This window comes from Ostrinia furnacalis, unplaced genomic scaffold (genome assembly GCF_004193835.3).
Source record: "Ostrinia furnacalis isolate ACB-3 unplaced genomic scaffold, ASM419383v2 OfSCF0922, whole genome shotgun sequence".
Taxonomy (NCBI): domain Eukaryota; kingdom Metazoa; phylum Arthropoda; class Insecta; order Lepidoptera; family Crambidae; genus Ostrinia; species Ostrinia furnacalis.
Window position 1 is genome coordinate 209,565 of NW_021131161.1, and position 25,604 is coordinate 235,168.

Here is a 25,604-nt window from a genome sequence, read left to right on the forward strand (position 1 = left end):
GGTGTTGCGTAAGATGCAGTCTAGGATGGTAAGTGTCATCTGCCCTGTAAGTGCCTATTACTCTCGCCTTGAAAAAAATCGATAAAATGGCGCGACAAAGCTTATCGCGGCGTGCTTCCTAGCCCTAGTTCAAGTTTCTACCTAGCGGGGGGGCTATACGAGACCGGGAAAGGGGAGAGGGTCAACCTGGGCAGCGACACGGGCGGTTTGGCAACAGCGGCGCGGCGCGACTAGAGCGAGCCGGCGGGGAACGACGCCGACGAGTTGGAGTGCGCCAGGGACAGCATGGAGCCCGAGAGTGACTGCTCCTCCTCGCCGTAGCCCTCCCGGCTGCCTTCCGCTATCGCCATCGCGCTGGAATGAACACAGGCATTATGAAATGTAATCCATTTATTAAAATAATTATTTTCAATATCTAGTTAAATAGTAGGATCCAATGTCAGTTTAATTTTCCCCCGGAATTAATTTGACTTTGTTGGGTTATTTATTATTGGCGGTAAAACTGTAGATCCTGGCTACACAGGAGTTGCAGCGGTGGTAATAGTCACAGAACGTTAACTGCAATAACTACGGATTTTTAACCGAACCACAGCGTTACTTCTTTGTTGAATGAATGTGTATGGAACACAAGTCAGTTCAGAGCAGTGTAAAGTTCGGACGCCGAGCACATAGAATTTCGTCCAATGACCCCAAGCTTTATCGCTTGCGCGTAATTATATTGCAGTCGCGACTGTGCGACGGGCGGCCGCAGTGAGTCTGCGAGCGCGACAGCAATATAATTACGCGCGAACGACAAGGATGAGTAGCTTGGGGTCATTGGACGAAATTCTATCTGCTCGGCGACCGGACTTTAGTAATGTGTCAATAACTCGCGGCTCCGTTACATTGACAAAAATGGTGACACCGTCGGGTTTTAGTTGGTAGGCCCCGCCCTTCTAGCGGAGTCCCACATAAACCCTTCCCTTCTTCGTCCCCATCATTGGGGAAGCATCAAAGCTTACCTAGAAACAATAGACAGTTTGACACCATAACCCAATAATTCTAAACCACAACTGTTTTAAAAAGACCCTTTATTCTGGTCTTAAAAACTTAATTCATTTTAAATTAAAAAAAAAAAAAAACTGGACAATTTCACACAGCGCCAGCTAGCCCCAAAGTAAGCAACTCAATGCTTGTGTTATGGGTGCTAGCTTAACGGATATACTACTTATATACTTTTTTTTTAAATACATAAATATTATACATAGTCACGCCCAGACCCGTCACAGAAATTAAAATTCATCATTTCAATTTCTGCCCGGCCGGGAATTGAACCCGGGACCTCTCGGCATAGTAGTCCGTTCTGAACCACTATACCAAACGGCCGACAATAAAATACCAAAATAAAATTACCTGTAAATTACGATTTTTGTTCGCATTGTAATTGAAAAAAGTAGTTTGATTGAGTTGACAAAATAGTGACGTCACTTGCTTGTAACGCCATACAAAATCTATGGGAGAGGTGGTGTCAACATGTCTATTGTGACGTGTGGTTACCTGAAGCCGAGGCGCGCGCTCTCGTTGTCGAAGTGGTCGAGCTCGCGCTCGTGGCGGTCGTGCAGCAGCCGCGTGCGCTCGGCGCGGTCCGCCACGAACTGCGCGCACTCCGACTCCATCTGCGAACACGGGTTGATTAATACGTTGTTTTGTGATAGATCTACCTTGATGAACTGATTATAGCGCTCAGATTTCAGCGTCAGATAACTTAAAGCGGAGACGATTAGAGATCTTTTTCAGCTAAGGTGCATACACCGATGCTGTGTGGATAGCATTAGACACAAACATTCATCACTTCATAGCTTTTGTCAACTTGCGAGGCACAGTTTACATTTCCGCTTTCATACATTTCCTTTTATTCAGTGGTATCTTCGGGCCGGTTTTTTAAATAGGCGGAGAGGAGACGAGTGATTCGTTTTGAATAGCCAATCAGATTTCGTTATTTCCACATCTATTCGCTTAACTTCGTGGACATGTGGTCGGGCGGTCTATTTCTATAGAATCTGGGCCGCGAGCCAGGTCTCCAGCCAGAAGCCAGGTTGCAAGCCAGAATCAGTACGGGGATGTCTCGGGCGGGGCGGCCGCTTCATTCCTCTTTGCCTTCTCACATCTCTCCTCTCCACTTAGGTAGAAATAACGTGCCAGCTTCGCAGCAGATCTACTCTGTCGCCTTCCCTTGATCTGAGGCCTTACCTTCTGCTCCAGCAGCGCCCGGCGCACGGCCACGCGCTCCTCGAGCTCGCGGCGCTCGCGGTTGCGCTGCGCCTCGGCCTGCATCTTGCTCTTGCTCTGGTAAGCGGTCAGCATGTCCAACTCATGCTCTAGTTGCATCTTCAGCTGTTGGCACTCCATCTGCGGAAGGGAAATTGTTCAAATTTTAATTGCAGCAGAAATTTCATCCATATATTGATTTAGAGCAATTAATGTATACCGATAGATAAGAATGCGTGCCCCTTAATAATCACGTAGTAAGCACAATCTGTTCAGGTTGGACATTCCTGGTTAGCTCAAACTTAGTGTGTTCCCCAGTCGATGAAGCACACAACATAATGTCGTGCCCTGCTTGCCCAAACAACTGAACGCAGGAAGATTTAATGAATGCTACCGCCACTCTTGCAGCGGAGTTTTGTGACACTGTATAGGTTTGTTGTCGTCACGACTAGAAGAATAATGACGTGCATGCACTGACCATCTGGCTCTCGTCCAGGCGCACGGTCTGCTTCTGCAGCATCTCGGTGATGCTCTGGTCGTATTGCTCGCCCAGCAATACTAACTTGCGCCGCTTCTCGTCCTTCAGAGACTTTATCACTTCCTTTTGTTGCTCCTGGATAACAACAACATTGTTAAAAATTGCACTGATCGGCTTCATGATTAGTACGACAAGGAGGGCTACTCCGAAACGCCGTTTACGTAGTTTCGGGTCTATCTGTCACCGTCGCTCATGCTGGCATCTCTCTTTGCGTGACAGGGATGGCAACGTTCGAAACTTCCGATAACGTTTTTTGGTGTAGCCCCGAAGGTCTGTATTAAAAATATAATCAAGTAATAGAAAGTTTTAACTGCCGTAGTGTTCGATCTATGGATCTTAGGGCTCAAAAACTGAACTCCGACAAACGTTACTTCGACATTACGTTACTCCGACACTACTGAATATCAACATGACTTTACTTCGACACCACACTACTTAGACAAAGGCGAATATCCTTTGTCGGAGTAGTGTAGTGTCGAAGTAAAGTCATGTCGATATTCAGAAATGTCGGAGTAACGTAATGTCGAAGTAACGTTTGTCGGAGTTTACTTAGGTAGCCGGATCTTAGGTGTCTTATGTGTCTATGGATCCTAGGTGAAATTATTCTCCAGCGCATAACAGTCAAGTCAGTGCCTGAGGTATGGGAGCGGCATAGGAGGTGGCTTTGACGTAACATGACCCGATAGAGCATAAAATCTGATGTCTCGCTGATGTTTGACGTCAATAAGAACATCCTCCCGTGCCGCTTCCATTCCTAGGGCACTTATTGAGTTATTTGCTAGACCAAGTAGATCTAAAACATAACAATTTTAAAATTTCAAAAATTAGCTGGTAGGTTAACANAGCTCGCGGCGCTCGCGGTTGCGCTGCGCCTCGGCCTGCATCTTGCTCTTGCTCTGGTAAGCGGTCAGCATGTCCAGCTCATGCTCTAGTTGCATCTTCAGCTGTTGGCACTCCATCTGTGGAAGGGAAATTATTCAAATTTTAATTTCAGCAGAAATATCATAACGTATTGATTGAGAGCAACTAAAAGTATACCGAATAGGCTCCTAAGGCGGTTATCACACTGCGCCTCGCTCCGCCGCGGAGCGCGGGGCGACAGATTTAATCATTGTATGCAAGTACGGCAGTTTGTATAGAAAACACGCGCGGCACTTCACACTGACAACGCGTCCGCGCGCGTTTTTTTTTTATGAAAAATCACGCGCTGCGGAGCGTGGCGCAGTGTGATAACCACCTAAAAGAAACTAGCATAACTATTGAAACTCGGGCACATTCTGTGATCCGCAAGTTTGACTCGAACATTTTAGGAATATCCACAAAATAAGAATTAAAATCAAGACTACGTTAAAACTTGCGCGGCACCCTCGACATCCGACACGGGCGCATACGTTCGCCTATTAGTTACATCGCTAGTACAACTCGCGAACGTTCGCAGCGTGCGCCCGCCCCCCCGGAAGCGCGGGGTGCGGGGAGTTTGATCCGAGCAATCCGAGCGTCATTATTGTAGTGTGCGTGTGCACTCATGGATAATTTAGCGTGTACCGTTAACACTCAAACACTAGCGGAAGAATGGTGGGGCGGGTCTTCGTGGATGAAACGATCTATAACAGTCAACACCAACCATCTGGCTCTCGTCCAGGCGCACGGTCTGCTTCTGCAGCATCTCGGTGATGCTCTGGTCGTATTGCTCGCCCAGCAATACTAACTTGCGCCGCTTCTCGTCCTTCAGAGACTTTATCACTTCCTTTTGTTGCTCCTGGAACACAACATCCTTATCAGGGTGGAAAAAAAATCATGATTTCAAAAAAATCAGATTTTTTTTTTAAAAATCACCATTTTTTTATTTATTTGATTTTTTCGATTCTTACGGAAAACATTTTTATTTACGTAGAATTGATGTATAGAGCTGGCAACACCACCAAAAAAAAAATTGTGTGGTTATCTAAAAAATCGCAAACATGTTTGTACGGAAAAAATATTTTTTTCTGATTCTCTATTCAAAACATCAATTTCATACATTAACACCTATTATTAACATTGTTTTCGAACATTACAGTTGATTAATATAAACTCCCAGCCTTTCATTAATTCCATTTTCGGCCTTTGATTTAAATCATGATTTAAATCATGCAACCCTGATCCTTATTAACAATTGCTCTTACTAATGCGTAGTTGTTGTATCTCACGAAAACGAGTAAAACATACTAAAGTCCGGTCGCCGAGCAGATAGAATTTCGTCCAATGACCCCAAGCTACCCATCCTTATCACTCGCACGTAATTATATTGCTGTCGCGTTCGCACACTCACTGCGACCGCCCGTCTCTATCTGTTCGGCAGCCGGACTTAAGTAGTTGCTGCTTATTATAGACACGCGCTATTACAGTACTCGGCCAAAACTTAGCTCTTCCGAGCTTACGCACGCAAGTATTTTATTCATCAACATTCACATAAGTATGGTTCATCCGCTTTCGTGAGGTAAAACATTTGTACCAGTTTTTCTCAAAGTTGTATTATGATATAGAACTTCACAAGTTTTAAATTTCAAAAATTAGCTGGTAGGTTAACAATTACTTGATTTACAGCAATGCTTACCTTGGCAGTCATCTGTAATATCTGCGCCTTCAATGCTTTGTATTGACGCGTCTGTATCTTACACGTTTCCCGGAACTGCTTGCGAATTTGCATTTCTTTTTGCTGTAAAGGAAAAGAAAAAAATATTTATTAATGATAAATAATGTTTATTTACGACTTTTTGTCTACTGGCGATAAGAAAGTAATCTTCTCGTGATTCGTAGATTGTGACCACAACCCTAGTGTCAGGTTTTATGATTCGTGAACTTAGGTTCGGTCGCCGCGTGGAGTGAAGATGTGGAAATAATGAAATCTGATTGGTTATTCAAAACACTTTTCCGCTTCGCTCTGCTCCGCCTTGGTGGAAACCAGACCTTACACATTTTAAGGCTACGATGACATACAGGGCGTGGTTTTGTAAAACAACGCCCATCTCAGGGGTGGTAGTATACACGACACTGATGCCAAAAAAAAATAACAGAAAAATAGTATTATAACGCAGGCAAGCTATCGGACAGTCCCCCCGCTCTCCCGGGGCGGTGGCAGCATGTGCTCGGTGGTGTAGCGGGGCACGCGGGGGTGGTGCGGGCGGTAACAAGCGCCGTCTCGAAAGTTTTAGGAGACGTTTGTACAAGGTTTTCTAATAATAAAGTTAAAATTTTATTTATATTTTTCTTGTTCATGTCCTATCACCCCTGAAATGGGCGTTGTTTTACAAAACCACACCCTGTATATTAACAGCCTTCAGCCAAGTCCACGATAAAAGGGCGTGTTCAAAAGTCTTGGAGAGGCAGTTGAACTCACCTTGAGGCTCTTGGGCTGCTGCTTGAGCTGCAGCGCGTGTTTCTTCCGCAGCTCGTGCTCGGCGCGCTGCATGTACTCGCGCTGGTTGGCCAGCTCCGTCGCGTGTTGATTCGACAGCTGCTCCTCTCTGAATCAAGCATGCGCATATTTTGTTACTGACACAATCGATGTAATGAATCGTCCCGGCTAATAATAAGCCGTTACACAATATTAATCCTTCAAGCTCCGCGAATCTAGACACAATAGATAATCAATTGTTATGACATTAATTAATGCCCGTCTGAGACTCAATCGGTTAATCGGCAAAAACAAATCACACAATTTTAGGTTGTACACTTCTTCAATATACTTGCCGAGCCGTGATCGCGCCGGCAATGGCGATCTTCACGCGTTGGTGTGGTTGAAGCTTGACAGTCAAGTCAGTATATGTATCAGTGGAAGCAAATGTTACAACTTTCGCGATTAAAATAATTTAAAGTATTTTCAATGATATGGATTACTTTCCAACTGCCGTCATGCTACATATTTTCATTAACAACTTTGTACTACGGATCATGTTTCTTGATGTTCTAGACACATCACGGGTAGGCCAGTAAGTTAAAAGTAAAAAATTACGTAGTAAAATTATAAATAAATAAATAAATAAATCTTTGGACAATTTCACACAGCGCCAGCTAGCCCCAAAGTAAGCAACTTAATGCTTGTGTTATGGGTGCTAGCTTAACGGATATACTACTTATATACTTTTTTTTTTAATACATAAATATTATACATAGTCACACCCAGACCCGTCACAGAAATTAAAATTACGTACTACCAGGGTGTCCACTGCAAATGTTCGAAAAAATTCCCTGACTTTTCCCTGACTTTCCCTGACATTTTTTTTCAAAATTCCCTGACCATCTATGTATACAACGTGTCCCAAAATTCAAGGGTAAGCCGACGCCACAGGATGGACATAGTCATGACTACTTTAGGAAAAATAAGGAAAAAAATCTATCTCAGTTATTTTTNCTAGATTTGCTTTTTGCGCGCTAGTTTTGTAAGAAATTGCAACAAAATATTGCGCTATTTTTTTATTGCCCTGATTCTGCTCCACACTGATGTCTGGAGCCTTTAATGGATGGTATTGTTTGTTTTCACATACAATGTCACTATTTTGTTGCAATTTCTTACAAAACTTGCGCGCAAAAAGCAAATCTAGTATGAAAATCATCAAACTTCTAATGCTCGTAACTCAGTTCAGACTGAGTTTAGAGGTATACATGTTATAGTAAGTTTGGTTTATTACACTATTTTGTAATCAAAAAACAAGGTTTGGTCGATGGCCGCGCGAAAAAAAAAGACGCCAATTTCCGGCATTGTCTTTTTAGGCGACGTTTGTACAGGGTTTTCTAATAATAAAGTTAAAATTTTATTTATATTTTTCTTGTTCATGTCCTATCACCCCTGGAATGGGCGTTGTTTTACAAAACCACATCCTATTTACAGCCTCCAGCCAAGTCCACGATAAAAGGGCGTGTTCAAATGTCTTGGAGAGGCAGTTGAACTCACCTTGAGGCTCTTGGGCTGCTGCTTGAGCTGCAGCGCGTGCTTCTTCCGCAGCTCGTGCTCGGCGCGCTGCATGTACTCCCGCTGGTTGGCCAGCTCCGTCGCGTGTTGATTCGACAGCTGCTCCTCTCTGAAATCAAGGGCATATTTTGTGACTAACAATCGATGTAAATAATCTGAACGCGGTGAATCGTCCCGGCTAATAATAAGCCGTTACACAATATTAATCGGCAAAAACAAATCACACAATTTCAGGTTGTACACTTTTATATACTTGATATAATATAGATGCTTCAACCACACCAACGCGTGCAGATCGCCATCGCCGGCACGATCACGGCGTGTTCAAATGACAGGTCGCGTGATCTGTCATAGGTCGCGCGACCTGTCATTGGCCTTTCATCGCGCCGGCGATAACGATCTGTGGGTCTAGACAAAGTGCAAATTATAATCACAAACCAGTCGAAAAGTGGTCGAAATTCCCCTTTTTTGTATGGAGTTTTGACGGATTCGATTTTCGATTCGATCAAAAAGTGCGTTTTGTCAAGCTTCAACCACACCAACGCGTGCAGCCCACGCGTTGGTGTGGTTGAAGCTTGACAGTCAGTATATCAGTGGAAGCAAATGTTACAACTTTCGCGATTAAAATTAGTTTAAAGTATTTTCGATGATATGGATTACTTTCCAACTGCCGTTAGGCTACTTTCATTTCCAACTTTGTACTACGGATGATGTTTCTTGATGTCCGTCGTACACATCACGGATAGGCCAGTTGGTAAAAGTAAAATTTACGTACTACTCTTGGAAAGGTTTGTCAGCTAAGCTTTAGAGAACTCACCTTAGCGCATGAACGCCTTTCTGTTGCCGGTATTCGAGTTCTTGCGTCTTCTCATGGTGGCGTAGGAGCATGGAATGCGCCTGCTCTAACTGTTGTTGTCGTTTGTTCAGCTCCTGGAATTGCAATGAGATAATGTTATTACAGTCTTGTCTTTATCCAGCAGTGGACGTCTTTTGGTTGAAACGAACGAGGTTCTAGGAAGACAAGTAAGAGTTGTGACATACCTCGCGCAGCAGCTCTTACTCCTTGGAAATCTTTGAAAGACGAGTCTATCTAAAGCCTGGTCCGTGAGCACGTAGAATTTTGTCCAATGACCCCAAGCTACCCATCCTTATCGCGACTGTGCGACGCGCGCCCGCAGTCAGTGTGCGAGCGCGACAGCAACATAATTACGCGCGAGCGATAAGGATGGGTAGCTTGGGGTCATTGGACAAAATTCTAAGTGCTCACGGACCAGGTATTAACAGTGAACACCTTTCATTTGAAACAAATGAACGATGCTCTAGGCAAGGCTGCTTAACCTTTTGAAGAGTCGGGCCAAACGGTGGATTTAGTCGTTAACGACGGGCCACTTGCATATTCTATTTCAGTTACTTTCAGGAGAAGCGCAATAAAAACTAAATTATTAAGGTGATGCCTTGCGAATATTGGGCGTTTTAAAGAAGCGCAGAATTAGTTTTAATCGTACTTTTCCCTTATCTTATGTTCTTATTTTGAAATATGTTATAGTTGACAAATAAATCTAGTATGTGGCTAGAGCCAAAACATGAATGGGAACAATTTTCTCGATAGAAAATAATTCCAAAGATGACCCTTCTATTACTCTATTTTTAGTTATACAAGCAGATAGGCGAATGTATGAAACCCAAATTTTTATATTGATAAGGTAATAACCGATTCTAATAAGTGGCTAGTTTTTTTTTTATTAATACAGTTTGGTTTTTCTATAAATAAATGATTTCCGATTTGTCGCTTACGTTATTTTATTCCGCGATGCGCGCGCTATTGCTGCCCCTTTCCTCGCACTGAGAAATCATATTTCTATCTCTCTGTGTGCGAGGCATTCAGTCGGCCGAAAACTTTGATGAGGACGGACGTGCGCTCGGTGGCACTGACAATGACAGTTAATATTGTCGAACGTTAGGTTCATTCCACTTTGTTCTGGGTGATATCAGTAAACTCAACAACAGAAATCGGGAGGGTAAATATCTTAGTTACCGTTATAGTTTTTGTTGTCAAATCCCGTGGAGTGATAATTTATATCAGAAACTGTCAAATTAAGAGGCAGCTTAATTTTAAATCAGTTTAATGGTAATTTACTCGACTTGGCGGTTGCACTACCGTGCCCCCAAATATTTTAGTTTTTCCTTGATTCATACACCAAACACTACTTATATTCCAAATTTGAAGCTTCTAGGTCTGCTAGAAGTGCCTTAGAGTTTTGATGATCGGTGAGTCAGTGAGTCAGTCAGTGAGTGACAAAATTAAGTAACTTTGACCCGTTATAATTCTTAAACTACTGGTTCAAATTGAATGAAATTTTAAATATACCGTGTCTTTACAATGCCTGCATAGCTAATGAAAATTCAGCCTTCTAGTTTTATCCACAACGAAGTTACAGGCGGTCGAAAATGGCCTGAATTGCTTCGAGAAAAGGATGGTACGGCCGTGCCGCTTTTTTGCTCGACTTGGTGGGGGCACTGCCGTGCCCCCAGATCTCCCCCCAAAAGATACTCACTACTTAATGGATGAGGACTGTATGGAAAATAGTGGCGACCACTTATTGTGATCGATCGATACCGATCGCAGTTAAAAAAAAAAAGAAGTTTAAACTGACACTACCAAATGAGCTGTCAAAGCGATTCTTTCTATTTTTTGGTAGGTACACTCGTCGAGCTCAACTTGATTTTCAAATGAGGTAAGTTTAGTAGAAGCTTCTCGTTTTTGCATTGTGAAAATAAGTTATGACATCATGACTCAATCGATCTTTTTACTGATTTTAAAGTTACTGAAAATCTTAATTCAGAATTATTTGAGCCAAGACTTGTTCTTTTAGGGAACCCTTGGCTTGGATTTTTTTACAAATATGTCTCAATCTGTTAGCAGTAAACCAGGCGGACTAATGTCCGTAATGTTAGTCACAAACTAAACTACAAGAAGTCACTCACTGTAACGTGGCATCTCTCTGCCGTTTGGGCGTGGCGTCGTCCATGCTGAGCTCCTTTTTCCACCGCTCCTTATTGGCCTTATACTCGCGCTTGCGCTGCGCCTCGAACGCTTTCCGGTCTTGCTCCTGGCGCGCCGTGATGTCTTTTATTAGCTTCTTCTCGGCAGCCGCGTTTTGTTTCTGCTTGCGTTCAAGCTCTTGGGCGTGCTTAGTCTGGAAAATAAAGTTACGATTCGTTATTCGTTTGTCATAACATATCTTAAAAAAATGGCAAGGATTATATCCTGCAGAATATAATTTGTAAAATACTCTGCCAACAGTAAACACGACCACAGACTGGAAAACATCCATAAACCTCTATCTTGGTGGAGCGATGATTTGGAGAAGGTGGAAGCACCTAGATGCAGGAAGCACAGGACTGGTCTTTGTGGAAATCTGTTAGGGAGACTACTGTCCAGCAGTGGACGGCTTGAAACGAGAGCTACAGCTACAAATTTGTAACATTAATTGTTGCCTGGTGCTTTCGTTCGTGTTGTGTGTACTTGTACCTGCTCTGCCAGGAAAAAATTCTGTGCTTTTAAGCGATTTTGTGAAAAATATTGTTCGATTGCGGTCGANCACACACCACCCTGTCCGCCGGCAGTGGTGACGGTGCGCAAAACATTTCCTCAGCGAAAAAAAAGCTAGTGATGTGTTCAGGCACACATGCTTTCAATGAGCACGGTACGATTGCGCGGGAACTATTTAAATCTGCCGCCAACTCCGTCCCGCCAAAACATATACGGCGAGTGCGCGCGACTACAGCAGCGCCGCGCGCCACGAAGGCAAAAGCGCAACCTACGCAACGCGCTCTCTCGCGTTTGGGCCAGAAATGTTTTGTGTGTGATGCCTCCACCATACTGTGCTTCAAGTTAGTGACTCAAGTGAACCACCGAAGGCACCGGGCGAAGCCCTAACCACCGGCCGGCGGCGTCCTACAGAGTAACTACCAGCAGCGCGGCTGCAAACAAGGTACCTGTACGATTGTTTCTGTGTTTTGTTGATTGTGTTGTGCCTGGACGACACTGGGGAACTCATATTCGGACAAGCTATCGAAGTAGTTAACATGATGTACCTCGCGTAGCAACTCCTGCTCCTTGTGGTGTGCGGCGAGCATGCGGCGGCGTCGGAAGCGGCGCAGCTCTAGTTCTAGGTACTCCCGTTGCGCGCGCACCAGTCGCGCTTCCTCCGCCGCTTCGGCTTGCTTCATGTTGTCCTTTTGCGACCTGTGACAACGTTCAGCTTTACTGTAAGCCTTGCCACTGTTCGAGCACCTTCGGCTGCCCTCGGTTACTCTAGGGCCGGAGACACCGCGCGCCCCCTTGCTTATAACTTGCCAACCAAACTGTCATTAACGTAGTTTCTATACACCTGTAATACAGTCCACTGTTCGCTCATTTCACCAATTCCCGGTCGAGGCCGCTACAGCCACACTGGCGGATTACAAGCGTTTTCAAAGCCGCGGCGGACACGAGGCTGAGACGTTGAGAATCCGCGACGTGTTCGCCGCGGACACTCCGCTTTGAAAACGCTTGCAATTCGCCAGTGTGACAGCTCACTAAGCCACTACACAAACTCACGGACCTTTGATGCGCAAGCGTAGCTTACACCTGGCAAACACATCCTAAGCCCACAGGATGTAATACATATCGCCCCCCAAAAGATACTGCACTACCTATAGTGCAGTGGATGCAGGACTCGGAGGCGAACAGTAAATAGTGGGGATCACAATAGATCGATACCGGTCGCAGTGAAAAAAAAAAGGCAGTTGACACTACCAATCAATTGACATGCTATTTATGAGCTGCCAAAGCGCGATTCTTCTTATTTTTTTGTTATAGGCAACACTTCTCGAGCCCAACTTGATTTTCAAGTGAGGTAGTTTAGTAGAAGGTTCTCGTAAATTTTGCATTGTAAAAACAAGTTATGACATCACAACTCATTCGATCATTTTACTTATTATTACGAATTATAAAATTCTGAATTAAAGTTACTGAAAATCATAATTCATAATTATTTGAGCCAAGACTTGTGTTCTTTTAGGGAACCCTTGGCTTGGAATTTTTTACAAATATGTCTCAATCTGTTAGCAGTAAACCAGGCGGACTAATGTCCGTAATGTTAGTCACAAACTAAACTACAAGAAGTCACTCACTGTAACGTGGCATCTCTCTGCCGTTTGGGCGTGGCGTCGTCCATGCTGAGCTCCTTTTTCCACCGCTCCTTATTGGCCTTATATTCGCGCTTGCGCTGCGCCTCGAACGCTTTCCGGTCTTGCTCCTGGCGCGCTGTGATGTCTTTTATTAGCTTCTTTTCGGCCGCCGCGTTCTGTTTTTGCTTGCGTTCAAGCTCTTGGGCGTGCTTGGTCTGGAAAATAAAGTTATGAATTCGTTATTAATTTTATCTTAAAATCGTCTTATGTCCCCGCCGCGTCGTGCAGAATATCTTTGCAGTACTCTGGAAAACGTAGGGTAGAGGGATGATTTGGAGAAGGTAGAAAGAAGCACCTGGATGCAGGTAGCGCAGGACCAGTCTTTGTGGAAATCTGTGAGGGAGGCCTCTGTCCAGCAGTGGAAGGCTTGTCGCTCGTGTTGTGTATACAGGGTGTCCCGTAATGTAACGTCAAGCCGGAACTGGGTGTTGAGGCAAGTTGTGCTGGTTATCAGAAAAATATAAAAAAAAATCTATGTGGCATATTTTAAAAATAAAAGGCATTTAAAAAAAATCAAAAAATTCTACTCCAGGTGACGGTCCTTTTGCTCGTGTTGCCACAAATCTTCACTTTATCCAAATTTTTTTTTTGTTATGTAACCCTGAATAATGCTTCTCTAAATTGTTATCAAAATTACAAAACCAGCTGCTCCAGCTTGGATGAAAAAAATACATTATTCCTTAAAAAAACTTCAAAATAAAAATTTTGCCTAGTTTAAACTGACTGTACTGAAAAAAAATTGTACTACGCGAGTGTGGCAAGGGACGTCATAATTTGGCGCATTTAGTAAGGATTCCAAAATGGTATAACACTTGGTAAATTTTTGCTGTAATTGTCGACAATTTTTGGTTTTTTNCGACGTCGGCCTTGCAGCGCTCCTCCAGCTGCAGCAGCGCCGCCTGGTGGTCGTGTGTACCTGCAGCCGCTCCAGCTCGCGCGACAGCTGCTGCAGCAGCGCCTCGTACTCGCGGTCGAGCTGCGCCTTGTGCGCGTCGACGTCGGCCTTGCAGCGCTCCTCCAGCTGCAGCAGCGCCGCCTGGTGGTCGTGTGTACCTGCAGCCGCTCCAGCTCGCGCGACAGCTGCTGCAGCAGCGCCTCGTACTCGCGGTCGAGCTGCGCCTTGTGCGCGTCGACGTCGGCCTTGCAGCGCTCCTCCAGCTTCAGCAGCGCCGCCTGGTGCTCGCGCCGCATCCGCTTGTAGCCAGACATCTGCTCGTGCATCTCCTATGAAAGTTAATGCATGGCTTGGCTACTTGGACAACATTTGTGAAAGAATAAGGACGAAGAGTAGCATTTAAGATCGTTATTGCACTCTACAGGGTGTACGGTAAATGGGTATATGAGCCGACACTAGCCCATGTTAACATGGTCATATAAATGGTATGGTGGAGTCAGAAAATTGATATCTTCATTTTAATTATTTTAATTTTCATACAAATCGGATTTTATAAAATTTATTTTGTATGAAAATTAAAAAAAATAAAATTATGATATCAAATTTCTAACTTCACCATACCATTTATATGACCATGTTAACATGGGCTAGTGTCGGCTCATATACCCATTTACCTAACACCCTGTATATTTGCATGGGTAGCCAGAGACGCACATCCGATTCAATACGTACTTATCAGGATCACGTCACGGTCATCAGACTATGAAAGGAAAAGCTTAGATAATATTATTTTGAATGAATCAACTTCAACGGGAACATACCTGGTTGTGTTCTTTCTGCTGTTTGGTTACAATACTAGTAGTTCGAATGGTCGCAAAGTTGTTAGCACCATGCTCGGATACTAAGGACATTGCAGCGGAGACATTGTTGCTTATACCTATAAAAGATTAAAACACTAATCAGTTTACGAAACTTAAGTCACTATCTTCTGCACTAATGTAATCAAGACAGCCAGAAACGTCTACCTGCAATTTACATAGAAAAGGTAACTTTGTTTTTCCTTATGAAATCCAGTAAAATATTATACAAGTTGTAGTATGTATTGAATTAAATGGAAACTCACTCCTATTCGTCTGCCTCCGCTGCGTGTTCCTGTTATCGTCCCCGCTGTCCTGTTGCCACGTGGACGGGGCGTTGACGTATTCTCTGTACTCGTTCGCTTGTCTCTCCCTCTCTCTCTCCCTCTGAGCTTCGCGAATCACGTCTCTATTCGCGTAGTCATCGCCGCCGTAATCGTCGCAAAGCGAATCGCGATTCGCGTAGTCCCGTAGTACATCGCGATTGACGTAATCGTCGTGCGAGGTCGGCAGAGGGCTCTCGCTCTCTCTGCGTACGAAACAGCAACATGAGTAAAGCCACCGCTTGGGAGCTCTGAAAGGAATTGTGCGGACTAATGCGTGCGTGCTACGGTAAGCGGCTAGCGTACTTGCTACGATAATAATATACTACATACATAGATAGAGAGATGGAATACTTATATACTTTTGAGCGTGCAAGTGACACTACATAAATGGTGGACACACATATACTCAGAACGTCACAGAACACATACAACATAGGACTCTTTTTCGTGCAACAATTTATGGTCACTGCCGGCGGCGCTCACTTGTTAAAATAAATGTAGGATTCGAACCACAAAATTTACGGTGATTAGCAGATGAAGAAGTATGTGATTGGCAACAGACTTCCTCATCTTGAACACAACTAGGCGACCGGCAGATCAATATGCAGAAACATATACGAATAATAATATAACATACGAGGATATACTATATCTACTATAGTTTATAAATATAAAGAGACTAATAAATGATCATTTACACAGCTTTGTCTTTAAGATATAATTTGAATATTTTTTTAGTCATTTGACACTCAAACGGATGACTAAAAACTTTTACATATTTACCAATGAGGGTTTTCGCGAATGAAAAATCCGCCAGATGGCTATACGTAGACGCGAGGTCCAAATGCTGCACGATTGGTTATTTTTGACATGACATTGACAGATATGTCAAAATCCACCAATCACGCAGCAGTCAGACCCCACATCCATGTCCCGCCATCTAGCGGATCTTTCATTCGCGAAAACCCTCATTCTCTATTATTGAAACCAAATGATCATTCACCATGCGTCTCTATTAAACATCACTCATTACACAACACATACTACAAGCTCTTATCTACTCAAGCAAGATGTGAACACACAATCGTCACGATGTTTGTGCTACACAAAGCGTCCACAGCTGAAGCCGCTCACCTTTGCGCGTGCGCCGCGTGCTTGTGGTTGTGATGCTGGTACTGCTGCTGCGATTGTTGATGTTGACTATGGTGGTTCGCGTTCAACTGCAACAAACGTGCAACAACAAATTGATAATATTGAACAATGACGCTTTACAGATCATAAAAGTTGGGTTTTCTGTGAATAAAAAAGCTGCATAATGCACTGATGGAAGCAGAAATCATTCTTATTATAACTTCGAACAGATGTCCTTCTTATTGTTAATTTCCCTACTTGATAAATCTTTTCGTAGCACATTTAAATAAATGAATTGCTCCAACAATCTCAAAGGAGGCGTTATAACTTGCTAAGAGAACAACCAAACATATTGGTCCTTACATGACGTCACACTCCGTCACAATGAAAGTTTTCGTCCGTTATTTATGTCACCGTAAAATTGTGAATTCCGTCAGGTTATAATCTGACAGATTAAAATATAACCTAACCCACCTTTAGTTTACAATCCCACGCGTTATTTTTTAATCTGACGGGAGATCACAATTTCACGTTGACATTTATACTTCCACTTACAGGGTGTGGGCGGCGGCGTAGACTGCCCGAGGACGAGCTCTGACTGGAAGCACCCGCCGCGCTGTGCTCCGAAGTCGCCGAGTTGGATTTGGAGCTATCGCCTCCCGACCGCTCTTCGGTTGTTTCCTCGCTGTCGCCTGATAGAGCATAAGTTTTCAATTAGACAGTACATAATGAAGTTAGAATATACCTAAGACATAATTATAGCTTTCCATCAGGTGAGATGCAGGCCAAGAGCTTCCGTGTTGTGGTAAAAAAAAGTTTTTTTGTGGCGACAATAGCCCAACGATCGTTTATGCTCAGAATGCCAACTTCTCAAAATGCCAACCGCTCGCAAAATGACAACTTCGCAGAATGCCAACTTCTCGAAATGCCAACTTCTCAAAATGACAACTTCTCGAAATGCCAACTTCTCGAAATGACAACTTCTCATAATGACAACTTACAATTGTAATGAATGCAGGAGCAGTGAATGCTACCACAAATAATAAAAATAATTAAAAAGTCCATATATTTACAATATCTCAATATCTTTATTTGTTACTATACAGTCAATCAATACACTAGGGTCGTATCGCATCAATCTCTCATCTCAAATGTCTATTGATTGACATACACATAAAATGGGATAAACAAAAACCAGGTACGGTCTGTAACAGCAAAACAATTATTTTACTACATAAATTAACACATTACAAGGGCGATATAATTTTGACAAGTATAACTTGTGCATTTTTTAAAACTACCCTCATAACGTAACATTATTTTCGCCATACACTATTTTATGATTTAAAGTGTACTGTGACCTTATCTGGTTTTTGTTTATCCGATTTTGACAATGATTGTAACAATTATATAGGTTTATGTCATTCAATCGACATTTGAGATGAGAGATTGATGCGATACGACCCTAGTGTATTGATTGATTGTATAGTAACAAATAAAGATATTGAGATAATGTAAATATATGGACTTTTTAATTATTTTTATTATTTGTGGTAGCATTCACTGCTCCTGCATTCATTATTGTAAGTTGTCATTATGAGAAGTTGTCATTTCGAGAAGTTGGCATTTCGAGAAGTTGTCATTTTGAGAAGTTGGCATTTCGAGAAGTTGGCATTCTGCGAAGTTGTCATTTTGCGAGCGGTTGGCATATTGAGAAGTAGGCATTCTGAGCATAAACGAACGATTTCTGTATCAGACTATCGCCCGAGGATCTAGTGCTATCCCCGTCGACCGCTAACTGTTGTGGTAAGTATTCTCCTAAAGCCTAGAATATTATTAAGCTCTCATGAAGGGGAATAGTGGAGGTAATAATGGAATTTGAAAAAAAAAAAAAATAGAATTATTAAAACAAGGCATGATTTCTCAGCTGTAGAGCAGCTGAGAGCAATAGTTTCTAAAATACATGATTATGAAGAAAATATAGTCTGTTCAAGCAACTACACTCACCAATAGCACTTTCATTGTCAGCATCCACCATGAGGATTTTCTTCATTTTCCTATAATTCAGGTTGTCCAGATCCCTGACTGCCGCCTTCGTCCTTTGTATCAGGTCAACTAGTACGTTAGGCGAGCGCGGCCGCGTGACGAAGTGATGCGCAAGGAGCTTGTTAGATGACGGTCGCTCTTGGGGATTCTTCTGAAGGCACTCCTCAACGAAGTACCGGAATGTATCAGACCATTCTGGCGCCTGGAGCAGGTGAAATTGTTTGTTGCTATTTATTTATTACATATGGCTAAACAGGTATAAGGCACTTGGAAAACCTGACAATGTAAAACCTTTTGTATTTTATTTATTGATATTTTACTTTTTTTTTAAAGATAGTATTTTGAGATATTAGAAGATACAGCGATACATGTCAGTCAATGTATTAAAATGTTTACAAGCAAAAAGTGTTTTTAGAAAATGTAATAATCTTTGTCAATTTCGAACCAATAAAATCGAACAAACATCTACTATTTTAAACCTGAACCTTGATAGGTTCTTATAGGCAGTTCCTAAAATAGCTTGAAAAAGGAATCTTACAAGAAAGTTTTATTACCTGAAACTATCTAGCTATGTATATTTCGTCAAATTCAAATAAGGAAGTGATTCCAAGCTTGTCATCTTGCTCATTCAAGAGCAGGGTGAGTAAGATGTCAAGTGTGCCTCGTGAGCCCATGCGCCCGGTGTGGACACAGCTATTGGATAATAATATGCGTTATCCTCGAGAAATATTTTTCTATTAACTTACTTGTAGCGTCGGCGAGTCGTTTTGCGCTATATGATATAGTGCAGACATGGCATTCATGTTGAAGTATGGCGGCTTGCGCTCCGCTAACTCGATGCAGGTGATGCCAAGAGACCATACATCCACCTGTGACAATGGGATTTCATTTCAGTTTTCGAATGAATAATGTACCTAGTTACGATAATTACTGGCTTTCGTTTATGTGCTGCTTTCTCTTGTACTACATTAAGTATTAGTACAGTTCGCTAATTAACATCTTTCATAATATGTGGTCAACGGCAACCACGCCCACTTCTTCAGGGCCTGAGGCTCACGCGTCAGTCAGATTACTGATAGGCTTAGTGCCTATGTGCACTCCTGAGAAGCTGTTAAGGCCAGTAAGACCGATAAGATTGTTCCATAAAAATATCGTACAATTTTTTTTATTAACAAATATGTTGGCCGATTTTTAAGAGGATATGTTGACGAATTTCGTATACATTTTGTAATATAATGAGGGTTTTCGCGATTGAAAAATCCACCAGATGGCAATACGTAGACGCGAGGTCCAAATGCTGCATGATTGGTGGATTTTGACATATCTGTCAATGTCATGTCAAAAATAACCAATCATGCAGCATTTGGACCTCGCGTCTACGTATTGCCATCTGGCGGATTTTTCAATCGCGAAAACCCTCATTATGAGCTATTACTGAATGAGTGTAAATACCACTGATACACAGAGATACTTTTGGATGTTACGTCTTTGCTGAAAACTCACTTTTCCATCATACTGCCCTTCGTCCATGGCCAAGATGACTTCCGGGGCCATCCAGTAAGGCGTGCCCACAAAACTGTTGGCTGGACACTTGATGCTCGCGCTGCCGAAGTCCGCCAGCTTCACAGTGCCATTCTCCGTCAGGAGAATGTTGCCAGCCTTTATGTCGCGGTGGATGCGGCCCAGGCTGTGTAGGTATGACAGACCACAGACCACGCCCTCGCATATCGCCGCTATTTCTTCCTCGCGCAGAGGGCGTTTGTGGACCTATGGCGATAGAAATGAGACGTCACTGATAGAAAAAATAGTCTACACACTAGAATAAATGATATTTTTCATACACTATCTTGTCTCTGAATTCACAGACAGTTGCGTTTCGATTAGAATATCTAATTCAAATTCAATATTTAAATGTTGTGTTTTGCTCCTATGAATTTATGAATTTTATAATAGATGTGACTAGATATTTTGCTCTAAAACGTAAAATACATAAAAAGTACATCCTTGGTTGTATGTAGTTGTTAGTTGTAATGTAAGGCGAAAGCACATAGCACATAGCACAATAGATCAAACCTGGTCGAGTTGGCGCAAATAAAGGCCCAAAAACCAATAATAAAGGCGAAAGCACTTTTTTTCGTATTATCCTAATAAATGTCTCCCAAAGAGAGAGAACACAAAATTTTGGATTATTATTAATATTGTTTTTCTAACTAAAACAATCTACGACTCGGTCTCGACAATAGATACAAGTATCTACTATTCATACACATATTTATTGAAGGACACACACAAAAATATAATATCTTTCTCCGAATTAAGATAGAAGAAATGTGACATCAAATAAATGGATTACTGAATGGAATTGCTACCTATCAGTTTCTAATCTTAGTTAATACTGTAGATATAAATCAAGGTTGATTTCCCAACAAACTATCGTTGAGAGTATGTATGTATGCATACACATTTTTAATTGGTTCACAAAGTAACAGATTTGGAAGTGGAGATTCCTTAATATTGCATTTGAAAACCCACACAAATGCTGATATAATCTAAAAATTACTGAAATGTTATTAACAATAAATAATTCAACAAGCCCTTTCCCTTCAAAAATTAAACTTATCGAGCGCCACATTGCCGGTTGCTAAACATTAGCATTTCAAGGTTTTTATTTAATTTAATGATGTATTGCATTATCAAAAATCAATATAGACAGGATTATATCAATTACTTCGTTTCATTTGAATTCTTTTGTGTTTCTTAATAATTAACTTTAACAAGATCGGAGGACAATGTCATTGTTTATTTGCTAGCGAAGATTTATTATTAAAGAAATGTGTATAGGTATTTAAGTATAACTATTTATATCTTTTTGTGCCTATATTGAAGCGATAGCGTTTAATTATGATATAACAAAACCGGAAACAATACGGCATTATAATAGTTGATATACATTTGCATAGTTCGCGTAGTTACGTGCGCTCGCATGAGAGCTGAATTCATTAACTGGAGAGGCAATGGAAATCCTTGGGTCAAGTTGCTACATCGTGTTTACTTTCAGAACATGGTAATAAACAAAGAAGTGAAAAAAAAAAGAGTTATTGCTCCAATTTAATCTAATGTATACAGGAGGGAGACAGATGACGTCTAGAATTTAAAATAGTGACTTGTTTACTGCCGAATTCAATTGAGTCGGTGTCGCAGGAGGAAGCTAGTTCTGCTAATATTATAAATGCGAATGTTTGGATGTCTGGATGTTTGTTACTCTGTCACGCTGAAACTACTGAACGGATTTATGGTTATTACGATTTTGATGAAACTTTACAGTATTATTGTTTATAACCCAGAATAATATGTAGGCTATAATTTATGACGATCTGTGACAAACTAAATTTGCGGATGAAACCGCGGGCAAAAGCTAGACAACATAAACTGGTCATGGAGTGTTATTCATTTAGTATTACCTAAAACAAATTACATGTTTCAGACAATATTGCAGGAAATTCTAAGATACCGATGATTTATAATAACGATGACTCAAAAACCTTTAAGTTAATAAGCATTCGATTTATTCAGTATCGATTCTTGGAAATAGAAGATAGTATGATGTCATAATTTCACATTAGAATGTCCAGATTTTCGGATGCAAGTTAGTCATATTATTTATTTCAAGGAATACATACCTACATAATGCAATGTAATTATGACAAAGATGAGTGAAATGTGTGTGAGCAGTAACTGCAGCAAGTCACTTCGTTTTTTTAAAATGTGTGTTTATTTGGGTNATTTATTACATACAATAAATGGCGATTATTATGAAAAAGTTTGCCATTGGCTTCATTATTTTCACCCTTGTTAACAACTAACCATTATTAGTTTCCTTAGGTAAGAAGAATTTAATAAACCCATGTAAAGGCAGGCATTCCTGGAAGTCAACATATCTGAACTAAAAATCTGACTTACTTTCTTTAGACTAGATGCTGGTATGACTTGCCCCCTAAGACAGAACCTAGATACGCCTATGACTATGATGATAATGATTAGCCAAGGTATTTGCCTTATTTTAACTTCAGAGGTCATTTAATTTTAGACAGCAAGGGTTTTTTTACACCTACAGTAAAATATTTTTTTAATAAAAGAAGGATTTACCTAATATGCAAATTCTCTTTGAAGTGCAGGCCCCTTTTCAGGGCACTTATACACAATGTGCCAGCTCCTGTATCTTTTTTTTAATTATTTAACTTGGACTCACCTCTATGATGTCTGAAGCTGACCCAACACAGTACTCCATGACCAGCCATGCTGTGTGCTCTCTTTTGTAGCAGCCTTTATACTCTATGGTATTTGGATGTTCCAGCTGCTTTAGGAATCTGCACAGATGAACAAAAAATATTAGATAACAAGTTCACATGATCAGAATATAACATCATATTGTGTACATGTAAAAATTTAAACTTTATTTTCGAAATTATTGTCTTATTTAATGAAATACCAGTTTTATATTAACTGCAAGTAATGCAAAGCTCATTATCCAATCACTTTAAGTAATGATGTAATTAAAAATAATAAATATAAAAATAATCAATTATAAAACTAACTTGATTTCCTTCAAAATATCCTGCCATTTTTCTTCGCTCTGCTTTCCCAGGTAGGACATTTTCTTGATCGCCACAATCTCTTTGGTGAGATTGCAGCGAGCATAGTATACCGCCCCAAAGGACCCATGGCCAATCTCCCGGAGATCTTCGAATATTTTATCTGGATCATGTTTACTGAATAGCTCTGCTATGTCAGGGTCCTTGAGACTGCCAGGTCGAGGCATTTTAGTCTGTGGAATTGTAAATAAATTAGCAAATGTAAAAGAAACTATTAAAATCTCAGATTTACTATGGCAACCTTGATAAAATTCTGCCATGATTTTGTCAAAATAAAATTTTACAGATGCTGATGCACAGGAATTCATAATAACAATGCAGTAAAACTATTTTCTAACTCAAACTACATAGACATTGTTCTCAGACAATAATAAATAGGATCATTTTGCTGATGACCTTGCAACACATGTCATTATGCTCCCAGTCAGTGGTCATATCTGATTGGATATGACTGATCTTAAACAATGCCACTATCTTTCTGAGTCACACCATACTGTGTAATTTGTTAATGTTTACAGTCAATTAGAAATCACATTTTTTAAAGTAAACAGCTAAGTTGTTAGAGTTTTTTTTTTTTACATTTTTAGGCACAAGTTGACAAAGATTAGTTTGTTTTATAAGACCAATTTCATGTTAATTGTTAAAATTTGCATACCAGTTTTTTAATCAGAATAAAAAATAAAAAGATGTTAGACAATTTGTGGAATTATCTACTCTTTCATATTGTACACTAAATAAATATCAAAATTCAACACTGGAATGAAAGCTGTATGTAGATTTCAATAAAAATTGACCTTGATATCTTAATTAGGAGGATATCAATTCAATTCTATTTCATTTGCCAAGTCTGATACAACTTGTTCTCATAACATCTTTGCAAAGAGGAAGAGCATGATCTCTTCTATAATTTCTAACGGAATGATTGTGGCATATTATTGGCATAAATCCATGAATCATGATGCATAGCTTGCATTTGGTAATAGATGGTAGCATCAAATATAATACATTATGGATGGTTTATTGAGAGATAAGAATAGTAACACACACATTGTTTTGAAAGGATTTGAGTGCCCAATAACTCATTTATATTTTAAAGATTTTCCTATTAATATTTTTCAAAATTAAAAAGAAAATTCATATACAAACATCTGCATTTCAATTGATTTTGAAATAAATTAACAATTATACTTTCATTCTATCTAATAGTTGAAGACTATTATCTCAGAGGACTAGTTTGATAGTACACAAAAAGCAGGGTTAGGCAAGCTGGTCATCATAAATAATCAATAATCCTTATAAGTTTACAATAGAAAAATGTAGGTCCTAGATAATTCCAAAAACCTTCAGACCAAGAGGTTCCAGCTTATGTCTTGTTTCAGTAGTAACTAACAGTGAAGATATTTTGACATACAGTTTTCACAAAGAATTCAAGGTAAAGATAAAAATTTGTTAATAAAAGGATAACATACTGCTTGCGCCAGCTATAAGCCGGCGACGTCCGTCAGTTAATTAGAGCTCTACCGTCACCCCGGGCCATCCTCTGCGCCACCCGATATCTGCAACAGTCGGAAACGCTACCGATAACGCTAGCCACGCCGAATTCACACACGACAGCCACTCCCGTTCCACCATCTAACTATGCGATTTGCATCCACAACACTACATACACAAACCTCCCAGATAGAAGCAATTGCCACTTCAAAAAACCCTGCTAATTTAATTAATGAGAGCTTAGGATAAACGGCGCCGCAACCCAACTCGAAGCAGCCATCGAGCCCCCACATCCGTCACATCATGAGATGATCTTACATGACCTTTACGGACACCTTCGTAAACTATTTTACCCAAGGATTTAGTGTTTACAACCCTTTTTGAAGGGTGAAAAGCGAAAATATTGCGAAATACTTGGCACTTACATATAAAATTTCGCCTCAAAATGGCGTTGGGGTATCGTGCGCAATGATAGTTTTTTGTTTCATATGGTACACCATTTATGGAAACCCATCACTGTTCAAGCTCACATAACAATAAATAATTCACTTTGAGATTAGATATCACTTGTAAAAAAGAAATTAGTCAAAATTTCACGTAAAATTATTTACAACTTTCTCGTACAAGAGAGCATAGACAACCTCAACTTTCCGAAATAAAAACGCCCTCTATTCGACAAATGAAAAATCTTTATTCTTTTTTAAAATAAAATGTTGCCATAAGTAATTATTACGGCAGACCACAAATTTTGCTCAAATTTTGAAAAACATGTTTGTATCAGCGAATCACATCTCATTTTTCATTCTTCAAATTAAATTAGAAATATTTTTTGAATTATTCTTATTCACGTCTTGTTGTTTCCAGTTGTGGTGTCACGTTGATCACGTTGTGTGGGTTGTGTCTGATTGTGTCCCGGACTCTCGGAACGTCTCATAATTTGCATGAAGTAACTTAGCTAGTTTTTAAACTCAAGTTTACACAAGAATTCTGTTACTTCTTTAAGTTTCAAGAAGACAGGTAGTGTTTTTCATGNCTGTGCGTTTGGCAGCATTATAGGCCAGTAGAATTAGATTTTAAATCTGAAATAATTCCTACAAAACATTTTATTGCTTTAATGGCTTCATTGGTTGCCCATTATGACTCTCCTACGTTTTCGACTTCGACGGAGTTGTGCTAAAGTGGTGGGGGTATTTTTTAGTTTAATTTATATTTCAAATTACGCGATTAGTACCTCT

General features: G+C 40.8%; 1 protein-coding gene across 1 annotated transcript; it reads right to left on the minus strand.

Moving 5' to 3' along the window:
* Nucleotides 1-36: 36 nt before the first annotated feature.
* Nucleotides 37-25,028, minus strand: Tao (Serine/threonine-protein kinase Tao). Its single transcript, XM_028301437.1, has 22 exons — nucleotides 24,795-25,028; nucleotides 24,348-24,434; nucleotides 22,822-23,051; nucleotides 22,476-22,593; nucleotides 19,730-19,993; nucleotides 18,973-19,095; nucleotides 18,188-18,428; nucleotides 16,736-16,872; nucleotides 16,184-16,269; nucleotides 14,990-15,252; nucleotides 14,688-14,803; nucleotides 14,025-14,195; nucleotides 12,915-13,126; nucleotides 11,835-11,985; nucleotides 8,554-8,666; nucleotides 7,719-7,845; nucleotides 5,382-5,483; nucleotides 4,410-4,544; nucleotides 3,685-3,744; nucleotides 2,230-2,328; nucleotides 1,537-1,655; nucleotides 37-354 (listed from the first exon to the last, which is right to left on the minus strand). Exons 3-22 carry the CDS (start codon nucleotides 23,043-23,045, stop codon nucleotides 231-233), a joined length of 2,985 nt encoding a protein of 994 aa, XP_028157238.1. The 5' UTR covers nucleotides 23,046-23,051; nucleotides 24,348-24,434; nucleotides 24,795-25,028; the 3' UTR covers nucleotides 37-230.
* Nucleotides 25,029-25,604: the final 576 nt, after the last annotated feature.